Source organism: Oncorhynchus nerka, linkage group LG23 (genome assembly GCF_034236695.1).
Source record: "Oncorhynchus nerka isolate Pitt River linkage group LG23, Oner_Uvic_2.0, whole genome shotgun sequence".
Classification (NCBI taxonomy): Eukaryota; Metazoa; Chordata; class Actinopteri; order Salmoniformes; family Salmonidae; genus Oncorhynchus; species Oncorhynchus nerka.
Window position 1 is genome coordinate 16,784,078 of NC_088418.1, and position 23,195 is coordinate 16,807,272.

General features: G+C 41.5%; 1 protein-coding gene across 4 annotated transcripts in view; it reads right to left on the minus strand.

Moving 5' to 3' along the window:
- LOC115106350 (cGMP-dependent protein kinase 1-like) overlaps nt 1–23,195 on the minus strand; it is a 223,847-nt gene that overhangs the window by 103,795 nt on the left and 96,857 nt on the right. For all 4 annotated transcript variants that reach the window (XM_029628986.2, XM_029628985.2, XM_029628983.2 and 1 more), the window contains exon 4: nt 2,684–2,789. In XM_029628986.2, the coding sequence (XP_029484846.1) occupies nt 2,684–2,789 (106 nt within the window). The remainder of the gene's footprint in view (nt 1–2,683; nt 2,790–23,195) is intronic.

Consider the following 23,195-nt stretch of genomic DNA (forward strand, 5'->3'; position numbering starts at 1 on the left):
ATTAAGTCAGTAAGAAACCAGCAGTAAACCAATAGTAAGTCAGTATTAAACCAGTAGTAAACAGTAGTAAGTCAGTAATAAACCAGTAGTAAACCAGTAGTAAGTCAGTATTAAGTCAGTAATAAACCAGTAGTAAACAGTAGTAAGGCAGTAATAAACCAGTCGTAAACAAGTAGTAAGGCAGTATTAAAACCAGTAGTAAGTCAGTAATATACCAGTAGTAAACAGCAGTAAATCAGGATTAAACCAGTAGTAAACCAGTAGTAAGTCAGTAATAAACCAGTAGTAAACCAGTAGTAAGTCAGTATTAAACCAGTAGTAAACCAGTAGTAAGTCAGTAGTAAACCTGTAGTAAGTCAGTAAGAAACCAGCAGTAAACCAATAGTAAGTCAGTATTAAACCAGTAGTAAACAGTAGTAAGTCAGTAATAAACCAGTAGTAAACCAGTAGTAAGTCAGTATTAAGTCAGTATTATAAACCAGTATTAAACCAGTAGTAAGCCAGTATTAAACCAGTAGTACGTCAGTATTAAGTCAGTATTATAAACCAGTATTAAACCAGTAGTAAGCCAGTATTAAACCAGTAGTAAGTCAATAGTAAGTCATTATTAAACCAGTATTAAACCAGTAGTAAAATAGTAGTAAACCAGTATTAAACCAGTAGTAAGCCAGTAGTAAGTTAATAGTATGCCAGTAGCAAGTCAGTAGTAAGCCAGTAGTAAGCCAGTAGCAAGCCATGGCTCAGGGTTTGAATTTAAGGTTGGGCCTTAGAGCAGCTGCCAATCATACTAAGCGTTTCAGGAAGGAGATGTTTACATACCTCTGGCATGCTCTCTCCTCAGTGAGAGAGGCTTCATTCACACACACATTCACGGAAACGCACACACACGAACATGCAGGAACACACACACACACACAAAATCTGGCAGTTTGACAACATCCAAGTCTCTTTGCTACTATGGAACCACTGTAGCTTGTTACCAGGGGAACAACTCCTTCAGAAATATAATTGATGTGTTTGATATTTGACATTCTGTATTGAAGATAAGAACTGTCAGAAGCTACTTCTCAAATATTATGACATAAAAGCCATGAACACTTGAGCAAGGCACTAAACCCTAAGTGCTCTTGTTAGTCGCTCTGGTTAAAAGCGTCTGCTAAATTACTCAAATGTAAACGTGCACCAGCTGGCTGTAGCTGCCAATGCATGGGGAGAAAGGCATCTTACGCTAACACTAAAAGCTGACTTCATCCAAATCAATTTCATCATTTCCTGCATGTGACATCATCGGGTCCTTGCAATAAAGGGCAACAGCAGGGCCTCCGGGAGGAGAGGTGCTGTCAATGCAACATTCTCCTCGGTCTTCCTCGATGATCTATATCAGTAGTGGAGACTGGAGGAAAGTCCAGTTCCAACCACTTACACAGTCAATTGAGAAATCACAGAAGGCATGCTAAAGGCTCTGTGTATGCAGATCAGTACTGTACTTGAGGACGTGTGTTGAATGAGTATTTGTGGTCAAACAGATGTTGTGGACTTTCCATCTGAATCACTACAGTTGATCACGGGGTGGGAAATCTTCAATCGGGGGATGACGATGTCCTTTGTTGTTGTTGCGGCATCCTAAGGGTTTACCTGCTCAGAACGGGGGAATTTAATCATGATCCAACCTTCTCTGGAGGAGGCTACTGTATTTCAACATTACCTTCTAGTCAGAGTACACACAAATGGCTCTTATAAGTGTAAATCTATATGGTCTGGCTCATATAAGTGTAAATCTATTGGTCTGGCTCTTATAAGAGTAAATATATTGGTCTGGCTCATATAAGTGTAATTCTATTGGTCTGGCTCATATAAGAGTAAATATATTGGTCTGGCTCATATACGTGTAAATATATTGGTCTGGCTCATATAATAGTACATCTATTGGCCTGGCTCATATAAGTGTAAATATATTGGTCTGGCTCATATAATAGTACATCTATTGGCCTGGCTCATATACGTGTAAATCTATTGGCCTGGCTCATATAAGTGTAAATCTATTGGTCTGGCTCATATAAGTGTAAATCTATTGGTCTGGCTCATATAAGTGTAAATCTATTGGTCTGGCTGATATAAGTGTAAATCTATTGGTCTGGCTCATATAAGAGTAAATCTATTGGTCTGGCTCATATAAGAGTAAATATATTGGTCTGGCTCATATAAGTGTAAATCTATTGGTCTGGGACGTCAAACGTTTGTTGGCTTTAGAGCAGAAAACCCACTAGTGAACCTACAGTATTATACTGTATATTAAACACATAAAACAGGTTTTAAGATAGAAATCATCAGGTCTGAAGCTGAAAAAAGAAAAGCTGGATTACACTCAGCTGTGTAAACAGAAAGAGGGCATAGTGTGATGATGATCAATAAACTGGTGCTTTAATATCACCAAGTGGTAATACATTAATTTAGTGTAAAATACCTGAAGAGTCCAATCACCTGGTCCTCATTTGAACATGCATCCAGCAAGTGTCTTTGTTGACATCAGGGACAGGAAAAGGGAAGAGGGGGAAGGTGATTCTGTGACTGTCAGAGACTGTCACTCAAACCACAGCCCTCGCTCGAATGGCATCTTAAGGGAGGTGGAGGACAGAGAGAGAGAGAGAGAAAGAGGGAGAGATAGAGAGAGAGAGGAGCCCACCTCTTTAGAAACTCCATGTATTCGGCATGTTTGATGAGGCCTGTCCTCATCATAATGGTCTGGAAACACTGGCGGTCGATGGCCCATAACTTCACATTAGTGAGGGCTGAGGAAGAGACAACAAAATATACATTAGACCGAGAAAATAACGACTTTTAGATCACAGGATGTAACAGTCTTATATAATGACAGAATATCAAGAAACGGACAATATAACATTTAATCAATAACATTTTGAAATGTAAATCTAATTAAAACCCTGTGCTGTACACTCATACACTCTTAGAAATAAGGGGGAATCTAAAAGAGTTATTTGGCTGACCCCATGTACTGTAGAAGCCTTTCCACAGAGGATTCTACCTGGAACCCAAAAGGGTTATTCTACGGGGACAGCCCAAGAACCCTTTTGGAACCCTTTTTCTAAGAGTGTATCATTGTATCACCGAAACTGCTATGCAGATCATCAGTCATACAGTATCCATGGCAACTTCTGTGGTTAAATCCAAGTCAAGTCATTTGGAACCGGATCAATAATCCTTCATACCACCATCACCGATGTCTACACAGGATTACCATTCATACCACAACCACCAATGTCTACCCATGATTACCATTCATACCACCACCACTGATGTCTACCCATGATTACCATTCATACCACCACCACCAATGTCTACCCATGATTACCATTCATACCACCACCACTGATGTCTACCCATGATTACCATTCATACCACCACCACCAATGTCTACCCATGATTACCATTCATACCACTACCACTGATGTCTACCCATGATTACCACCACCACTGATGTCTACCCATGATTACCATTCATACCTCCACCACTGCTGTCTACCCATGATTACCATTCATACCACCACCACTGATGTCTACCCATGATTACCATTCATACCACTACCACTGATGTCTACCCATGATTACCATTCATACCACCACCACCACTGATGTCTACCCATGATTACCATTCATACCACCACCACCAATGTCTACCCATGATTACCATTCATACCACTACCACTGATGTCTACCCATGATTACCACCACCACTGATGTCTACCCATGATTACCATTCATACCACCACCACTGATGTCTACCCATGATTACCATTCATACCACCACCACCAATGTCTACCCATGATTACCATTCATACCACCACCACTGATGTCTACCATGATTACCATTCATACCACCACCACCAATGTCTACCCATGATTACCATTCATACCACTACCACTGATGTCTACCCATGATTACCACCACCACTGATGTCTACCCATGATTACCATTCATACCTCCACCACTGCTGTCTACCCATGATTACCATTCATACCACCACCACTGATGTCTACCCATGATTACCATTCATACCACTACCACCAATGTCTACCCATGATTACCATTCATACCACTACCACTGATGTCTACCCATGATTACCATTCATACCACTACCACTGATGTCTACCCATGATTACCATTCATACCACCACCACCACTGATGTCTACCCATGATTACCATTCATACCACCACCACCAATGTCTACCCATGATTACCATTCATACCACTACCACTGATGTCTACCCATGATTACCACCACCACTGATGTCTACCCATGATTACCATTCATACCACCACCACTGATGTCTACCCATGATTACCATTCATACCACCACCACCAATGTCTACCCATGATTACCATTCATACCACCACCACTGATGTCTACCCATGATTACCATTCATACCACCACCACCAATGTCTACCCATGATTACCATTCATACCACCACCACTGATGTCTACCCATGATTACCATTCATACCACCACCACCAATGTCTACCCATGATTACAATTCATACCACTACCACTGATGTCTACCCATGATTACCACCACCACTGATGTCTACCCATGATTACCATTCATACCTCCACCACTGCTGTCTACCCATGATTACCATTCATACCACCACCACTGATGTCTACCCATGATTACCATTCATACCACTACCACCAATGTCTACCCATGATTACCATTCATACCACTACCACTGATGTCTACCCATGATTACCATTCATACCACTACCACTGATGTCTACCCATGATTACCACCACCACCGATGTCTACCCATGATTACCATTCATACCACCACCACTGATGTCTACCCATGATTACCATTCATACCACCACCACTGATGTTTACCCATGATTACCATTCATACCACCACCACCACTGATGTCTACCCATGATTACCATTCATACCACCACCACCACTGATGTCTACCCATGATTACCACCACTGATGTCTACCCATGATTACCATTCATACCACCACCACCAATGTCTACCTATGATTACCATTCATACCACCACCACTGATGTCTACCCATGATTACCATTCATACCACCACCACTGATGTCTACCCATGATTACCACCACCACTGATGTCTACCTATGATTACCATTCATACCACCACCACTGATGTCTACCCATGATTACCATTCATACCACCACCACCACTGATGTCTACCTATGATTACCACCACTGATGTTTACCCATGATTACCATTCATACCACCACCACCAATGTCTACCCATGATTACCATTCATACCACCACCACCAATGTCTACCCATGATTACCATTCATACCACCACCACCAATGTCTACCCATGATTACCACCACTGATGTCTACCCATGATTACCATTCATACCACCACCACCACTGATGTCTACCCATGATTACCACCACTGATGTCTACCCATGATTACCATTCATACCACCACCACTGATGTCTACCCATGATTACCATTCATACCACCACCACCAATGTCTACCTCTGATTACCATTCATACCACCACCACCAATGTCTACCCATGATTACCATTCATACCACCACCACCAATGTCTACCTATGATTACCATTCCCCTGTACGTTTTCCATGGCAGAGCATCAGTCAGCAAGTTTGAAAAAATATACTTTTCTTAAAGGGTATACTCTCAAATCATCATCATTATTTAACACAGCGAGTGCAAAGAGAGATACTAAACTCCTACACACCCACAATGACTGCTGTTTTGGATCTTGTCAGTGAACCGGGAATTTTTACTAGGATTAAATGTCAGGAATTGTGAAAAACTGAGTTTAAATGTATTTGGCTAAGGTGTATGTACACTTCTGACTTCAACTGTATATCTGAGAATCTAATATAAGCCAAATTATACGTAAAATATATCACCACCCATAATAAGACTATACAAGCATCCTATTAAAACGTCTGACTCCATAAAGACGATTTAGCAATATCCAAGAGATTATTTTTGAGTTACAGGATTTATCTCGTTATTAATGATTAGATCAAAAAAAGGCATGAAAGGCATCACATTTGATTCCACTAGGGTTGGAATTCTTCAGTACTGGCAATATATTGGCACGCATGAGAAACAAATCCAAGATGATGTTAATTCTGGAGCTCGCTGTGTTTTTAATTGCACATAGTAAACCAACGATGAACATGCTCGATACCAACTGTAAAGTCCCAGACGAGATCAGAGCACAAAATAGAGCAGTTGCAGTCAGAACTTCAAGCAAAAAAAAAGAGCACGGTCTGACTAGGTCACGTATACATGACACACAGAGACATTTGTTGGAGCAGAGCCCAAATAGGCCCCAAAGTGACATATCTGACTCGGATACAGATAGCAGGATGGACACACAGTCCACGTTGCTCTCTATTGTACGAGTGGGCCAAGCTACTAAAATAGCCTCAGTTGCAGCTATTGGGACGTGCACAGAGGCTAATCTCAAACAACCCACAAAGCATTGTTGTGATTTCTGTAAAAATGCAGCCTGCCTGCCCACAGAGCAGAAGGACCTATTCTGTTAGATGTTGTCACTGTTGTCACCGAAGAGTTCATACGATGCAGAAATGTTGGGATTTAAAGAGGGGTCGACCACTTCCATTCTATTTACAGCATAGGGTATATTTGGAGCTTTCTCCTAAAATGTTGGATGTTAATTATTTTGACGATGATGTGTTAATCATTTCATCCTTTGTAACTCAATATATTCCTACGTATATATATACTATATTCCTTTGTCATCATTGCTTTGCACAAAAAGGGCTTGACAGGCAAGGAAATTGCTGCCAGTAAGATTGCACCTAAATCAACCATTTATCTGATCATCATGAACTTCCAGGAGAGCAGTTCAATTGTTATGAAGAAGGCTTCAGGGCGCCCAAGAAAGTCCAGCAAGCGCCAGGACCGTCTCCTAAATTTGATTCAGCTGCGGGATCGGGGCACCACCAGTACAGAGCTTGCTCAGGAATGGCAGCAGGCAGGTGTGAGTGCATCTGCACGCACAGTGAGGCGAAGAATTTTGGAGGATGCCCTGGTGTCAAGAAGGGCAGCAAAGAAGCCACTTCTCTCCAGGAAAAACATCAGGGACAGACTGATCTTCTGCAAACATTTCTCTGATGAATCCCCTTTCCGATTGTTTGCGGTATCCGGAAAAAAGCTTGTCTGGAGAAGACAAGGTGAGCACTACAATCAGTCCTGTGTCATGCCAACAGTAAAGCATCCTGAGACCATTCATGTGTGGGGTTGCTTCTCAGCCAAGGGAGTGGGCTCACTCACAATTTTGCCTAAGAATACAGCCATGAATAAAGAATGGTAACAACACATCCTCCGAGAGCAACTTCTCCCAACCATCCAGGAACAGTTTGGTGACGAACAATGCCTTTTCCAGCATGATGGAACACCTTGCCATAAGGCAAAAGTGATAACTAAGTGGATCGGGGGAACAAAACAACAATACTTTGGGTCCATGGCCAGGAAACTCCCCAGACCTTAATCCCATTGAGAACGTGTGGTCTTTCCTATAGAGGTGGGTGGACAAACAAAAACCCACAAATTCTGACTAACTCCAAGCATTGATTATGCAAGAATGGGCTTCCATCAGTCAGGATGTGGCCCAGAATTTAATTTGTCACCAGAAGTTAATTTGGATTGCAAAGGTCTTGAAAAAGAAGGGTCAACACTGCAAATATTGACTCTTTGCATCAACTTCATGTAATTGTCAATAAAAGCCTTTGACACTTATGAAATGCTTGTAATTATACTTCAGTGTTCCATAGTAACGTCTGACAAAAAATATCTAAAGACACTGAAGCAACACACTTTGTGTGTATGTATGTATTTGTATGTATAGATCTGCTACGAAAAGTGATTGCCTTGTTTCTCACAAAATGGCCGTAGAACCTTCATCATTGGTATGCTAATATTTGGTGCTGTAAACAAAGATGCTACATGTCATTTTCAAATTGCTTGTGAACCAGTTGCTTGAATTGTTTAACTTAAATTCATGAATTGTTCTTGATTATTTCATAATTCTGGCTATTTTGTTATTTTCTAGGCAAATCAATGTTCTCTCAAAGGGATGAGAGTTTGTGAGAGTTTTATTTCAAATATACTGTTTTTATGATGCAGTGATCTCTGATCATCTTTTATATTCATCGGACTGATTTGATAAAACCACATATGAAGTTGCTATTTACAAATCCAATTAGATGAACAGACTATTTTATGTTAATTGAAATATGAATTGATCTGTGTTGTCTTGGTTTACCTTCAGTACTGTGTTTTTCTCGCACAAGAAGAATGGAGCATTCCTTTCTAGCAGGGAAGGTAGGGAAGGTGTGCCTAAGGACATTTGCCTGTCTAAAGAATGACAATGCTACCCGCAGAAAAGACACTCCTGAAATGATGCTGCTAGGACCATGACCTGCCGGACTGGCGATTGTCTACAGTGACTAAAGTGCTGTCCGTCTGGTTTGGAACACTTCTGTCTGATCCCGAATCAGATGTGTTCAGGGAAGGATTATGTAGTGTGGCCCAGCCCCCGAAGTGACTCTTATCAACTGTAAGCAAAGTTTCCTCTGTGTTGTCATAGGAACGCTGCATTATCTCTCCAACCCCCTCTTATCTGGGAAGCAGAGGTTCAGTTGTCTTGACATCTTGTTGGTCTGATATCTGATTGGAGGTTAACTTCACAGGAATACTATTGGTCAACTCAGATTTTTTTAATCCAAATAACTCAGATGTTATAAAAAGGGTCTCAGATTCATTGTCTCTTTCTCTTTGTTCCTAACCAACAGTGGTGAAATTCTCTTTCTCCCTCTACTCCAGGGACTGTCAGGCTATGATTTCTCTTTCTTTCTCCCTCTTTGATCATGACTAGAATAATGTATTTTAACGAAACGTATTGTCTTGTAACTTAAGCTTCATTACTTGTATAATGTTATCATTCATTTTACAATGATATTAAATATCTGCCTTTGATGTAGACAATTCTTATTCCTTTATTGACTTTCCAATTCCTGTAACTCAGCTATAGTCTCTTGGATATTGCTAAATCATCTTTATCAAATCAAACTTTATTTGTCACATGCGCCGAATACAACAAGTGTAGACCTTACCGTGAAATGCTAACTTACAAGCTCTTAACCAACAGTGCAGTTCAAGAAGACTAAAGAAAATATTTACCAAATAAGCTAAAGTAAAAAATGATAAAAAGTAACACAATAACATGACAATAACGAAGCTATATACAAGGGGTACCGGTACCGAGTCAGTGTGCGGAGGTGCAGGTTAGAGGTAATTTGTACATGTAGGTAGGGGTGAAGTGACTATGCATAGACAATTAACAGCGAGTAGCAGCAGTGTACAAAACAAATGGGGGTCAATGTAATAGTCCGGTGGCCATTTGATTAGTTGTTCAGCAGTCTTATGGCTTGGGGATAGAAGCTGTTAAGGATCCTTTTGGTCCTAGACTTGGCGCTCCGGCACCGCTTGCCATGTGGTAGCAGAGAAAACAGTCTATGACTTGGGTGACTGGAGTCTCTGACAATATTATGGGCTTTTCCTATGACACCCATGTGAAGACACTTGCCAGTTGGTATGGCCTTTAGCTCGATGCGGATGTTGACTGTAATCCATGGCTTCTGGTTGGGATATGTACATACGGTCACTGTGGGGACGATGTCGTCGATGCACTTATGGATGAAGCCGATGACTGATGTGGTAAACTCCTCAATGCCATTGGATGAATCTCGGAACATATTCCAGTCTGTGCTAGCAAAGAAGTCCTGTAGCGTAGCATCCGCATCATCTGACCACTTCCGTATTGAGCGAGTCACTGGTACTTCCTGCTTTAGTTTTGGCTTGTAAGCAGGAATCAGGAGGATAGAATTATGGTCAGAGGGCGGGGGAGAGCTTTGTATGCATCTCTGTGTGTGGACAAAAGGTGGTCTAGTGCTTTTTTTCCTCTGGCTGCACATGTGACATGCTGGTAAAAATGTGGTAAATCTGATTTAAATTTGCCTGCATTAAAGTCCCCGGCCACTAGAAGCGCCGCTTCTGGATGAGCATTTTCTTGTTTGCTTATGGCCTTATAGAGTTGGTTGAGTGCGGTCTTAGTGCCAGCATTGGTCTGTGATGGTAAATAGACGGCTACGAATAATATAGATGAGAAGTCTCTTGGTAGATAGTGTGGTGTACAGCTTATCATAAGGTACTCTACCTCAGGTGAGTCAGATAAACATGTCAATAGGTTAATTAGTCTTTGTATGGGTCGCATGTGAGGTGTCTAGAATAGTCATATACACTACCATTCAAAAGTTTGGGGTCACTTATAAATGTCCTTGTTTTTTAAAGAAAATCTAAAAATGTTATCCATTAAAATAATATCAAATTGATCAGAAATGTTGTAAATGACTATTGTAGCTGGAAATGGCTGATTTTTATGGAATATCTACGCACAGAGGCCCATTATCAGCAACCATCACTCCTGTGTTCCAATGGCACGTTGTGTTAATTAATCCAAGTTTATCATTTTAAAAGGCTAATTACCCTTTTGCAATTATGTTAGCACAGCTGAAAACTGTTGTCCTAATTAAAGAGGCCATAAAACTGGCCTTCTTTAGACCAGTTGAGTATCTGGAGCATCAGCATTTGTGGGTTCGATTACAGGCTCAAAATGGCCAGAAACAAAGAACTTTCTCTGAAACTCGTCAGTCTATTCTTGTTCTGAGAAATTAAGGCTAACAGACACCTCACAAGTCCTGGCAGCTTCATTAAATAGTACCCGCAAAACACCAGTCTCAACGTCAAAAGAGGTGACTCGGGATGCTGGCCTTCTAGACAGAGTTGCAAAGAAAAAGCCATAAGCATTCAGACCCTTTGCTCAGCACTTTGTTGAAGCACCTTTTGCAGCGATTACAGCCTTGAGTCTTCTTGGGTATGATGCTACAACACCTGTATTTGGAGAGTTTCTCCCATTTTTCACTGCAGATCCTCTCAAGCTCTGTCAGGTTGGTTGAGGAGCGTTGCTGCACACCTATTTTCAGGTCTCTCCAGAGATGTTTGATCGGGTTCAAGTCCGGGCTCTGGCTCGGCCACTCAAGGCCATTCAGAGACTTGTCCCAATGCCACTCCTGTGTTGTCTTGGCTGTGTGCTTAGGGTGTTGTCCTGTTGTAAGGTGAACCTTTGCCTCAGTCGGAGGTCCTGAGCGCTCTGGAGCAGGTTTTCATCAAGGATCACTCTGTACTTGCCTCCGTTCATCTTTCCCTAGATCCTGACTAGTCCCCCAGTCCCTGCCACTTAAAAGGATCCCCACAGCATGATGCTGCCACCACCATGCTTTACCACAGGGATGGTGCCAGGTTTCCTCCAGACGTGACACTTGGCATTCAGGCCAAAGAGTTCAATCTTGGTTTCAGGACTCTCAGCCTTCTTGTTTCTCATGGTCTGAGAGTCTTTTAAGTGCCTTTTGGCAAACTCCAAGTGGGCTGTCATGTGCATTTTACTGATGAGTGGCTTCTGTCTGACCACTCTACCATAAAGGCCTGATTGGTGGAGTGCTGCAGAGATGGTTGTCCTTCTGGAAGGTTCTCCCATCTCCACAGAGGAACTCTGGTGGTCTGTCAGAATGACCATTGGGCTCTTGGTCACCTCCCTGACCAAGGACCTTCTCCCCCGATTTCTCAGTTTGGCCCGGGCGGCCAGCACTAGGAAGAGTCTTAGTAGTTCCAAACTTCTTCCATTTAAGGATGATATAGGCCACTGTGTTCTTGGGTACCTTCAATCCTGCAGAAATGTTTTGGTACCGTTCCCCAGATCTGTGCCTCGACACAATCCTGTCTCGGAGCTGTACGGACAATTAATTCGACCTCAGGGCTTGGTTTTTGCTCTGACATACCCTTTAAAATCTGGGACCTTATATAGGCAGGTGTGTGCCTTTCCAAATCATGTCCAATCAATTGAATTTACCACAGGTGGACTCCAATCAAATTCTTGAAACATCTCAAGGATGATACATGGAAACAGGATGCACCTGAGCTCCATTTCGAGTCTCATAGCAAATGTTCTGAATACCCATGTAAATAAGCTATTTCTGTTTTTATTTTATTAAATGATCAAACATGTCTAAAAACTTGTTTTTGCTTTGTCATTATAGGGTGTTGTAGATTGATGAGGATTTTTTTAAAAGAAGGTTGAGAGCCATGCATCCTCCAAAACACGGCCCTGCCAAGTCGCACAGCTTCTTGACACTCTGCTCGCTTAATCCGGAATCCAGTCACACCAATGTGTCGGAGGAAACACCATACAACTGGCGACCGAAGTCAGTGTGCATGGGCCCTGCCCGGAATCACTAGAGCGCAATGGGACAAGGACATCCCTGCAGGCAAACCTTCCCCTAACCCAGACAACGCTGGGCCAATTGTGTGCCGCCTCGTGGGTCTCGCGGCCAGCTGTGACACAGCCTGGGATTGAACCCGGGTCTGTAGCGACGCCTCTAACACTGTGCTGAAGTGCCTTTGTCCGCTGCGCCACTCGGGAGCCCAAGCCAGCTATTTTTTATGAACTTTGCTAGCTAATGGCAACATTGCCATTTCTCTAAAATACATTTGACGACGCATTATGATGACAAAGTTGTTTCCTACTAATAATTTGCCTACTTCTCATCGTATTTCCAGGCCGTTCAGAATGACTGGGCATCAGTCGAAGCCAGCAAATTGTCACAAGTTACCACGCGGTTCACTCTTATCTGTAATTTCACTTAAGTTTTCAGCCATTAAAGAGCTGTGGAGTTCTGAGGTGCACAAACCAACCCTGACAGAGCCAATTAATAAATTGTCCAATCAGCATGCACCAAATAGCACAAAAACCCAGCTAAATAATTCAAAATATCAGGATGTTATTGAAATACACCTTAAATAGACACACGATCAGCCTCCAGTGCAAAGTGAAAACTGGACCCTGTTGTTAGAGTGGTGTTTAATCTTCAGGGAAGATCAATGACTTACTCTGTCAACACCTATTTCACTCCATCCTTCCCCTCCTCCTATTCTCTCTTTCTCCTATTATCTCACTCTCTCTACAAGGTCTCTGTCAGGGATTGACCCACATCCTCACCTTTCATTCCTCTGCTCTGCTTCATCCAGCTCCTCTGCCACAAACGAGACGAGGTCACAGTTAAATCTAAAAGCTGCTTTTCAATTATAGTGTCGTCCTTGAGTCAGCCCTCACTACAATTTGTAAAAGATGAAAGAATAGGAAATCCTGCTATTAAAGGAGCAGATGAAAAAAAAGATTGGAACCAATGTGTAACAAAAGATTTGGTCATGTGGAATATTACAATGATTATGGAAAATGATTTGCTAATGGATGATAATCACTATGGGCCATAGGGTCTTATTCAAAACATTTGTTTGAATTCTCTCGAAACTATAAAATGATAGTGTTGTTTGACTTGTATTCATGTTGGGAAGTCACTCACTTGAGAAAAGGTGATAATAAATTGATAGTCCCTTTTCCAGTCCTAGCTGCCTCCCAGACACTATTCCCCTTACGGGGAAACCACATGAATTTCTCTTGATCTTATGTGAAGTTAATGTGATAACATGTGTCAACATGTAAAAGCAACATGTGATAACATGAAACATATGGTTTCACACCTGAACAACTGACCTGACATTTTTTCACAAGTGAAACTGCAAATTTCACATGCTTTTAGGTAAGGGCGGTAATTCAATGGTATGGGGATTTTAAGTTAAGTGGTACGCTGTTCAGATAAAACATATTTCATCAGTGACAATATGCCTACATTTTACATTATCACTTAACAATGACTTTTCAATATAACCTCACCTGGGATTTAAACTCGCAACCTTGGAGTACGCTGATCTTTATACTATGCCACAAAGTCTGTAGTATTCTCAGAAGTCCTCTACACATTCATTACCTATAATATATCTCTGCACTAAACACAAGAGTGCCATCTGCACTGCTATTTTAATTATCAGTTAATTGGACTATTCTCTCATGGATTTAATTATCAGTCAATGGAGTGGTTTTTGTATCGTCTAATGTTGGTAGGGCACATTATTGTGTTTTAATGTTACTCCCGAATCACTATGATAAATATAATAATTTTTCTTGAGTGTTTTAACAAAGCTGAAATTGGAGGAATACAGGTGAAATCAGTCATTTACTACAGTGCCTTGTGAAAGTATTCACCCCCTTGGCATTTTTCCTATTTTGTTGCCTTACAACCTGGAATTAAAACAGATTTTTGGGGCGTTTGTATCCTTTGATTTACACAACATGCCTACCACTTTGAAGATGCAAAATATTTTTTATTGTGAAACAAGCAAGAAATAAGACCAAAAAAAACAGACAACTTGAGCGTGCATAACTATTCACCCCCCCAAAGTCAATACTTTGTAGAGCCACCTTTTGCAGAAATTACAGCTGCAAGTCTCTTGGGGTATGTCTCTATAAGCTTGGCACATTGAGCCACTGGGATTTTTGCCCATTCTTCAAGACAAAACTGCTCCAGCTCCTTCAAGTTGGATGGGTTCCGCTGGTGTACAGCAATCTTTAAGTCATACCATAGATTCTCAATTGGATTGAGGTCTGGGCTTTGACTAGGCCATTCCAAGACATTTAAATGTTTCCCCTTAAACCACTCAAGTGTTGCTTTAGCAGTATGCTTAGGGACATTGTCCTGATGGAAGGTGGACCTCCGTCCCAGTCTCAAATCTCTGGAAGACTGAGACAGTGTCACGTTCTGACCTTAGTTTCTTTTTTATGTCTTTGTGTTAGGTTGGTCAGGGCATAAGTTGGGGTGGGTTGTCTATGTTCTTTTTCTATGTTATATTATCTCCGTGTTTGGCCTAGTATGGTTCTCAATCAGAGGCAGGTGTCGTTCGTTGTCTCTGATCAAGAATCATACTTAGGCAGCCTTTTCCCACCTGTGTTTTGTGGGTGATTATTTTCTGTTTAGTGTTTTCTGCACCTTACAAGACTGTTTTTTTTTCACATCATTATTTTGTATTTCAGTGTTCAGTAAATAAAACATCATGAACACGTACCACTTGGCAGGTTTGTTGTGGTGCCATACTCTTTCCATTTTTTAGTAATGGACTTAATGGTGCTCCATGGGATGTTCAAAGTTTCTGATATTTTTTATAACCCAACCCTGATCTGTACTTCTCCACAACTTTGTCCCTGACCTGTTTGGAGAGCTCCTTGGTCTTCATGGTGCCGCTTGCTTGGTGGTGTTGCAGACTCTGTGGCCTTTCAGAACAGGTATATATATACTGAGAACATGTGACATTTAGACTGCACACAGGTGGACTTTATTTAACTAATTATGTGACTGCTGAAGGTAATTGGTTGCACCAGATCTTATTTAGGGGCTTCATAGCAAAGGGGGTGAATACATATGCACGTACCACTTTTCAGTTTTTTATTTGTTGAAACAAGTAATTTTTTTCATTTCACTTCACCAATTTGGACTATTATGTGTAGGTGCATTACATGAAATCCAAATAAAAATAAATTCAAATGACTTTTTGCTGATTGGAAATCAAAAGTAATTAGATTGGATCGTATGGGATTTCGATAAGATCATTTTGTCACCCCAATCAGAACCCTATTTTTTTCTTAATTTAACCCATTAAATGATATGGTAATGGCTGGAGTGGAATAGGTGGGATGGTATCAAATACATCAACCAAATGGTTTCCGTGTTTTTGGTGACATTCCATTCATGTCACGCCCTGACCTTAGTTATCTTTGTTTTCTTTATTATTTTGGTTAGGTCAGGGTGTGACTAGGGTGGGTATGTTAGTTTTTGTATTGTCTAGGGTTTTTTGTATATCTCTGGTTTTTTGTAAGTCTAGGTATTTGTATGTCTATGGTGGCCTGAATTGGCTCCCAATCAGAGGCAGCTGTTTATCGTTGTCTCTGATTGGGGACCATATTTAGATAGCCATATTCCCTTGGGTATTTTGTGGGTTCTTGTCTATGTGTAGTTGCCCGTTAGCACTCGTGATTAGCGTCACGGTTTGTTCGGTTGTTTGTTATTTTGTTTCAGTGTTCATTTGTTTAATATATTAAGAATGTACGCCTACCACTCTGCGCCTTTGTCGCCTCCTTACGACGGAAGTGACAGAAAAACCCACCATGAAAGGATCGAGCAGCGTGGCCAGGATGAGCAGACTTCATGGACATGGGAAGAGATTCTGGATGGAGCAGGACCCTGGACGCAGGCGGGGGAGTATCGCCGTCCTAAGGAGGAGATGGAGGCAGCGAAAGCGGAACAGTGATACTACGAGGAGAAGTACCGAGGGGACAAGACTCTGCCATGGAAGCAGGTGGAAACAGCGCAGGAGGAATGGCGATGATACGAGGGGACACGGCTAGCACGGAAGCCTGAGAAGACCAATTTGGGGGCACACAAGGAGATTGGCTGAGTCAGGTTCTATTCCATTTTTAAAAGTGTAATCCTAAAGGATTTTTTGAGTAGGTTGGTTTCACATAATTTCATGTGGAACATTTTATTATATGTTACATTTTACATGTGCAAAATTAGGAAATTTCACATGAAATCATATTGTTTTGCTGTAAGGGTCTCTTCTCTCTACCCAGCTATTGGAGAAGGGGCCTTCATTCTGAGTTTTTTTTATTATTAAACTAAGAAATATGTTCCTCGGCAAACAGCATGTAATTGTCTTCACCTGGTTTGTTTGTTTGGAAGTTGGCAGCTTATTATCCGCACTACAAAACCGGGCCCCTTACAAACAAAACAAACTCAAGTGAATAATGCAAGCACACAATGTAGCTTTAGTGCCCTCATTTTGAATACAGAAATGAGGCAAAATAAAAACAAAATGATTGTTGAATATAATACCACTCTTCCAGGACATTTACGCCAAAGATGGGAATTCCAAAGACATTTGGAACAAAGAAGAAAGAAAACATTTCAAATGAGGCACACAAGCAGCAGTAGCAAGCAAAATTGGTATCTCGGCAGGACTGTCTGCATGATAGGAGCCAAAAACCATCCAAGGCTGGCGGTCCACCTCACTGCAGTAGCACCAGCCAACCCAATTACAGCTCAGGGTTCAACTCTATTCTCTGGCTGAGTACAGAGACATCAGCTTTTTAACCACTCATAGGTTCTGCCAGGATGTCCAATCATTCTCCTGCCACCACTGTCAGGCCTGGGATAGGGAGCTAGGGAGATCTACTACAGCGGCTCGAGCATTGTCCCCTGAACCCTCCCGACTTGGCGTTTGAACTGTGTCTTTGCCCCATGATGTCAAATAGGAAGGAGGGAGAAGAGGGAGCAGAGAAGGGTCAATGACTCCCGCCTGGACGTCATGGGCTGCTCTTAGAACACTAGGAGAACTCTCAGAAGAACTCTCAGAACAGCATCTGCTCCATGGGGGAATGTTTGGAAACTCTCACAGTTTTCCATGCAGTCTTGTCCTGGGAAGACTGTTTCTGAGTGGGGGTGCTCTTTTCAAACAGTAGTTAAGGGAATGGATGTGGTGATGGGGCTGCAGGGCCTTCCAAATAGCCCCAGAGGAGGGTAGGCTAGTCCCTCTGGCTGGTCCACTACATACAGAGGGACCAGAAACACTCTATTATTGCCTAGCCGTTAGCTACAATGAAGTTGTATTCTTGGGAATAGTTAAATGGTTGAAAAACTACAATAGCCTATGCATGCTCATCAAATTGAATGACAAACATCAACATTGCATAACACAATCCAACAATCTAACCAGCGGTAATTAATATTCAGCCAATTCCTCAAGGAGAGAATGATGATTGACATTGACTCATGTTAGTGTAAATAAAATAAGCCTTGTGTACATTTTCCTGTTATACTGTCAAATCCCCATACGTCTCAACATTCTCCCAGATGACGGGTGATGACGATGATGATTATGCGAGAGCAGGGTGGGTGTGTCCCTGTTTTCAGAGAGAGGAAGGTTTTCAATCTGGAGGTAAATACAACCGTCTCATAAGAGTTACAATGGCACTTCCTACTGTGATAAACACACTCTCTACCACAATAAAGCTGTTGGCTCAGAGCCAGCATGGAGCAGATGTTCGCACATCTATCATCCTCTGTGCTGATCCAGGGTCATGAATATTCAACAGGTGGTGATCATAAAGGCTGAAGTAAACTTGTAGATTTTTTTTGCATCCCGAAAAAAGAAAAAATGACAGCAACCCCCAATCAGTCATCTTTTGGTGTTGCTGATTGCTGATATTTTGTTTTTTTGTAAGGCTAGAAAACTACAGTGTTGGTATTTTTTGGAAGGCTAGAGAACTACAATGTTGACCTTTTTTTGGAAGGCTAGAGAACTACAATGTTGACCTTTTTTTGGAAGGCTAGAGAACTACAATGTTGACCTTTTTTTGGAAGGCTAGAGAACTACAATGTTGACCTTTTTTTGGAAGGCTAGAGAACTACAATGTTGACCTTTTTTTGGAAGGCTAGAGAACTACAACGTTTACCCAGATAAGCACCACATACCCATAGAAACCAGTAGTAGTGCCAGCATACCTACTGTACATACTTCATTAACTTACATACCTCAACCAGTATAGCTCATTATGGATCGTCTCCATACTCCTCCCCTATGACGTGTACCTCATACTTGCAGAGAGCAGTAGATAACACTAAATCATTCAACTGCCTTAACATTAGAGCTCCTCATTTCACCTGTTCTCAAACCATCCCTCTATCGATTCTTCCTCTGGTGATGTTATTCTTGGCTGAATGGAGCGGATTACTGTAGGACCCCTGGCAGCCAGTTATCTTACCCTTAATCCTTATGAAATAGGATGTCAATTCAACCTTCAGCATTTCACTACCTGGATTTTTCTATTAGCAGTTTCTATTAGGTGACCAATGTTTATGAAAACAATTAGCTCACGCCCCTCGTGTGTAACAATCAAAGCAGTCTGAATGAAATGGGACTCAACAATCAAAAGCTGTGAGGATGAACGAGACGTGGCGCATACGATACACGAAGGTCCAGAACACACCTTCTACCCCTATGCTGTAGAGCAACACGTGACATTGTCTTAGGACTGGGATATGTATCCGCCAGTCAGAGAGGAACGTCAAAGTGAGAGTCACAGCGGCAACTCTCCGCTGACATCTGGAACAGTTGGTTTACTGTCACTCAGGGACCACGGGCACAACAACCTGGGATGTCTCTGGTAGATAGGGGCACTCTACTGTCTCATCCTCACAGTGGTCTCAAAGTTAATTGTCAAAGCTTAAACGGACGGATGGATGAACAGACACACACAGAAAGACAGACACACAGATATTGAAATGCTTGGAGAAGCTTGTGATGGGTTCACCTTATGAAACCTCAATAGGAAAAATGTACCTTAATAGATGAAGGTATGATTGCTTTGGAAAGGGAACCCGACCAATCATGACTGTACATTGACACTAAAACGTACTGTGGCAAAAGGTAGAGGGCTTCACATAAACCTCACATTAGCACATTAGCAAAGCACATTAGCAAAGCGCAGATGTCGAAAAGAAGCTTCCATTTAGTCTTGCAATCATATCAGATCAATATCTCCTTTTCACAGAGCTGCAGAATATTAGAACATGTCAAAGTGGCTTTTTCATTCCCTTCACCTTCTAATGGATGCTATTTTTCAATTAAAAAGAGAAAACCAGACCAACTTCCTCAGCACAGATTAAAGCTATCACTTGAGAGCAGGTGGTGCAGAACAGAGAGACAGAGGGAGAGAGAGACAGAGGGAGAGAGAATTGAGGGAGAGAGAATTGAGGGAGAGAGAGACAGAGGGAGAGAGAGACAGAGAGAGAGAGAGAGAGACTCAGTTCCATTAGATGAACTGGGGATTCAATTCAGAGGGAATTATTCTTCCCCAACAACAGATGGTGCTTCTGTGGGTGACGTGCTCCTCGTCTCTGAACACAAGTAAACAGGTGAGACAGACTTGGAAGAAGACTTCTTACACAAAACACATTTTCTTCAAAAACTAAAACATGAAAATAATTTATAAGGAAAAACCCCAACATAGAATTGCAGAGTATAGACCTACGAACTGTCTGGATTGCCTGACATACTATATCTATGGAAGTCCTGTATGATAGAACATATAGTGCATTCGGAAAGTATTCAGACCACTTGACATTTTGTTACGTTACTGCCTTATTCTGAAATGGATAAAATAGTTTTTTTTGCCCATCAATCTACACACAATACCCCATAACAACAAAACAAAACATGTTTTTAGATTTTTTTTTCAAATATATAAAAAACCTGAAATATAACATTTACATAAGTATTCAGACCCTTTGTTAGGTACTTTGTTGAAGCACCTTTGGCAGCGATTACAGCCTTGAGTCTTCTTGGGTGTGACGCTACAAGCTTGGCACACCTGTATTTGGTGAGTTTCTCCCATTCTTCTCTGCAGATCCTCTCAAGCTCTGTCAGGTTGGATGGGAAGCGTCGCTGCACAGCTATTTTCAGGTATCTTCAGAGATGCTCGATCGGGTTCAAGTCCGGGCTCTAGCTGGACCACTCAAGGACATTCAGAGACTTGTCCTGAAGCCACTCCTGCATTGTCTTGGCTGTGTGTTTAGGGTCGTTGTCCTGTTGGAAGATGAAACTTTGCCACAGCTGCTGAAAAATATCCTCACAGCATGATGCTGCCACCACCATGCTTCACTGTAAGGATGGTGCCAGGTTTCCTCCAGACGTGATGCTTGGCAATCTCACCAAAGAGTTCAATTTTGGTTTCATCAGACCAGAGAATCTTGTTTCTCATGGTCAGAGAGTCCTTTAGGTGCCTTTTGGCAAACTCCAAGCGGGCTGTCATGTGCCTTTACTGAGGAGTGGCTTCCGTCTGGCCGCTCTACCATAAATGCCTGATTGGTGGAGCGCTGCAGAGATGGTTGTCCTTCTGGAAGGTTCTCTCATTTCCACAGACGAACTCTGGAGCTTTGTCAGAGTGACCATCGGGTTCTTGGTCACCTCCCTGACCAAGGCCTTTCTCTCCCGATTGCTCAGTTTAGCCTGGGGTGGCCATCTCTAGGAAGAGTCTTAGTGGTTCTAAACTACTTCAATTTAAGAATGATGGAGGCCACTGTTTTGGGGGGCCTTAAACGCTGCTTAAATGTTTTTGTACCCTTCGCCAGGCCTGTGCCTCGACACAATCCTGTCTCAGTACTCTATGGACAATTCCTTGACCCTAACGACTTGGTTTTTGCTCGAACATGCACTGTCAAATGTGGGACCTTTATTTCGACAGGTGTGTGCCTTTCCAAATCATGTCCAATCAATTGAATTTACATCTCAAGTGTGATCAATGGAAACAAGACGCACCTGAGCTCAATTTCGAGTCCCATAGCAAAGTTTCTGATTACTTACGTAAATAAGGTATTTCTGTTTTTTATTTTTAATAAATGTGAGAAAAAAAATGTATAAAAACCATTTTTTCGCTTTGTTATTATGGGGTATTCTGTGTAGATTGATGAGCAAAAATAATAATTTAATCAATTTTAGAATAAGGCTCTAATGTAACAAAATGTGGGATGCACTGTATAAGGCTACTGTATTGTAACTGAAGGAAATAGAGGTTCGTAAAGGACTCTGTAAAGGATTCTGTAAAGGACTCTGTAAAGGACGCTGTAAAGGACTATGTAAATGATTCTGTAAAGGACTCTGTAAAGGATTCTGTAAAGGACTCTGTAAAGGACTCTGTAAAGGACTCTGTAAAGGACTCTGTAAAGGATTCTGTAAAGGACTCTGTAAAGGACTCTGTAAAGGACTCTGTAACGGATTCTGTAAAGGACTCTGTAAAGGACTCTGTAAAGGACTCTGTAAAGGATTCTGTAAAGGATTCTGTAAAGGACGCTGTAAAGGACTCTGTAAAGGACTCTGTAAAGGATTCTGTAAAGGACTCTGTAAAGGACTCTGTAAAGGACTCTGTAAAGGATTCTGTAAAGGACTCTGTAAAGGACTCTGTAAAGGACTCTGTAACGGATTCTGTAAAGGACTCTGTAAAGGACTCTGTAAAGGACTCTGTAAAGGATTCTGTAAAGGACGCTGTAAAGGACTCTGTAAAGGACTCTGTAAAGGACTCTGTAAAGGATTCTGTAAAGGACTCTGTAAAGGATTCTGTAAAGGACTCTGTAAATGATTCTGTAAAGGACTCTGTAAAGGATTCTGTAAAGGACTCTGTAAAGGATTCTGTAAAGGATTCTGTAAAGGATTTTGTAAAGGACTGTAAAGGATTTTGTAAAGGACTCTGTAAAGGATTCTGTAAAGGACTCTGTAAAGGACTCTGTAAAGGATTCTGTAAAGGACTCTGTAAAGGACTCTGTAAAGGACTCTGTAAAGGATTCTGTAAAGGATTCTGTAAAGGACGCTGTAAAGGACTCTGTAAAGGACTCTGTAAAGGACTCTGTAAAGGATTCTGTAAAGGATTCTGTAAAGGACTCTGTAAAGGACTCTGTAAAGGACTCTGTAAAGGACTCTGTAAAGGATTCTGTAAAGGACTCTGTAAAGGACTCTGTAAAGGACTCTGTAAAGGATTCTGTAAAGGACTCTGTAAAGGATTCTGTAAAGGACTCTGTAAATGATTCTGTAAAGGACTCTGTAAAGGATTCTGTAAAGGATTCTGTAAAGGATTTTGTAAAGGACTGTAAAGGATTTTGTAAAGGACTCTGTAAAGGATTCTGTAAAGGATTTTGTAAAGGACTCTGTAAAGGATTTTGTAAAGGACTCTGTAAAGGATTCTGTAAAGGATTCTGTAAAGGACTCTGTAAAGGACTCTGTAAAGGACTTTATAAATGTGTTAAATGACGAGGTGTGAATGGGAAGGAGTGTGTACACACTCGTTTTTAAGGACAACAAAGGCCCTCTCTCCTGTGCTGAACATTACACATTTCCTTGCTTTGGAAGAATATACTGAAAAGCTTTGGGAAAATGTGTTATGACAAGTGTGAGAATAAGATGCTCTTTCATCAAATGGTCACTGGTCAGGGTGGACGTCTCTTGAAAAGGTCAGTGATGACTAGGTGAAGCTAAGGTACTTATATGAAAGAAACATGCAAACGGCTGA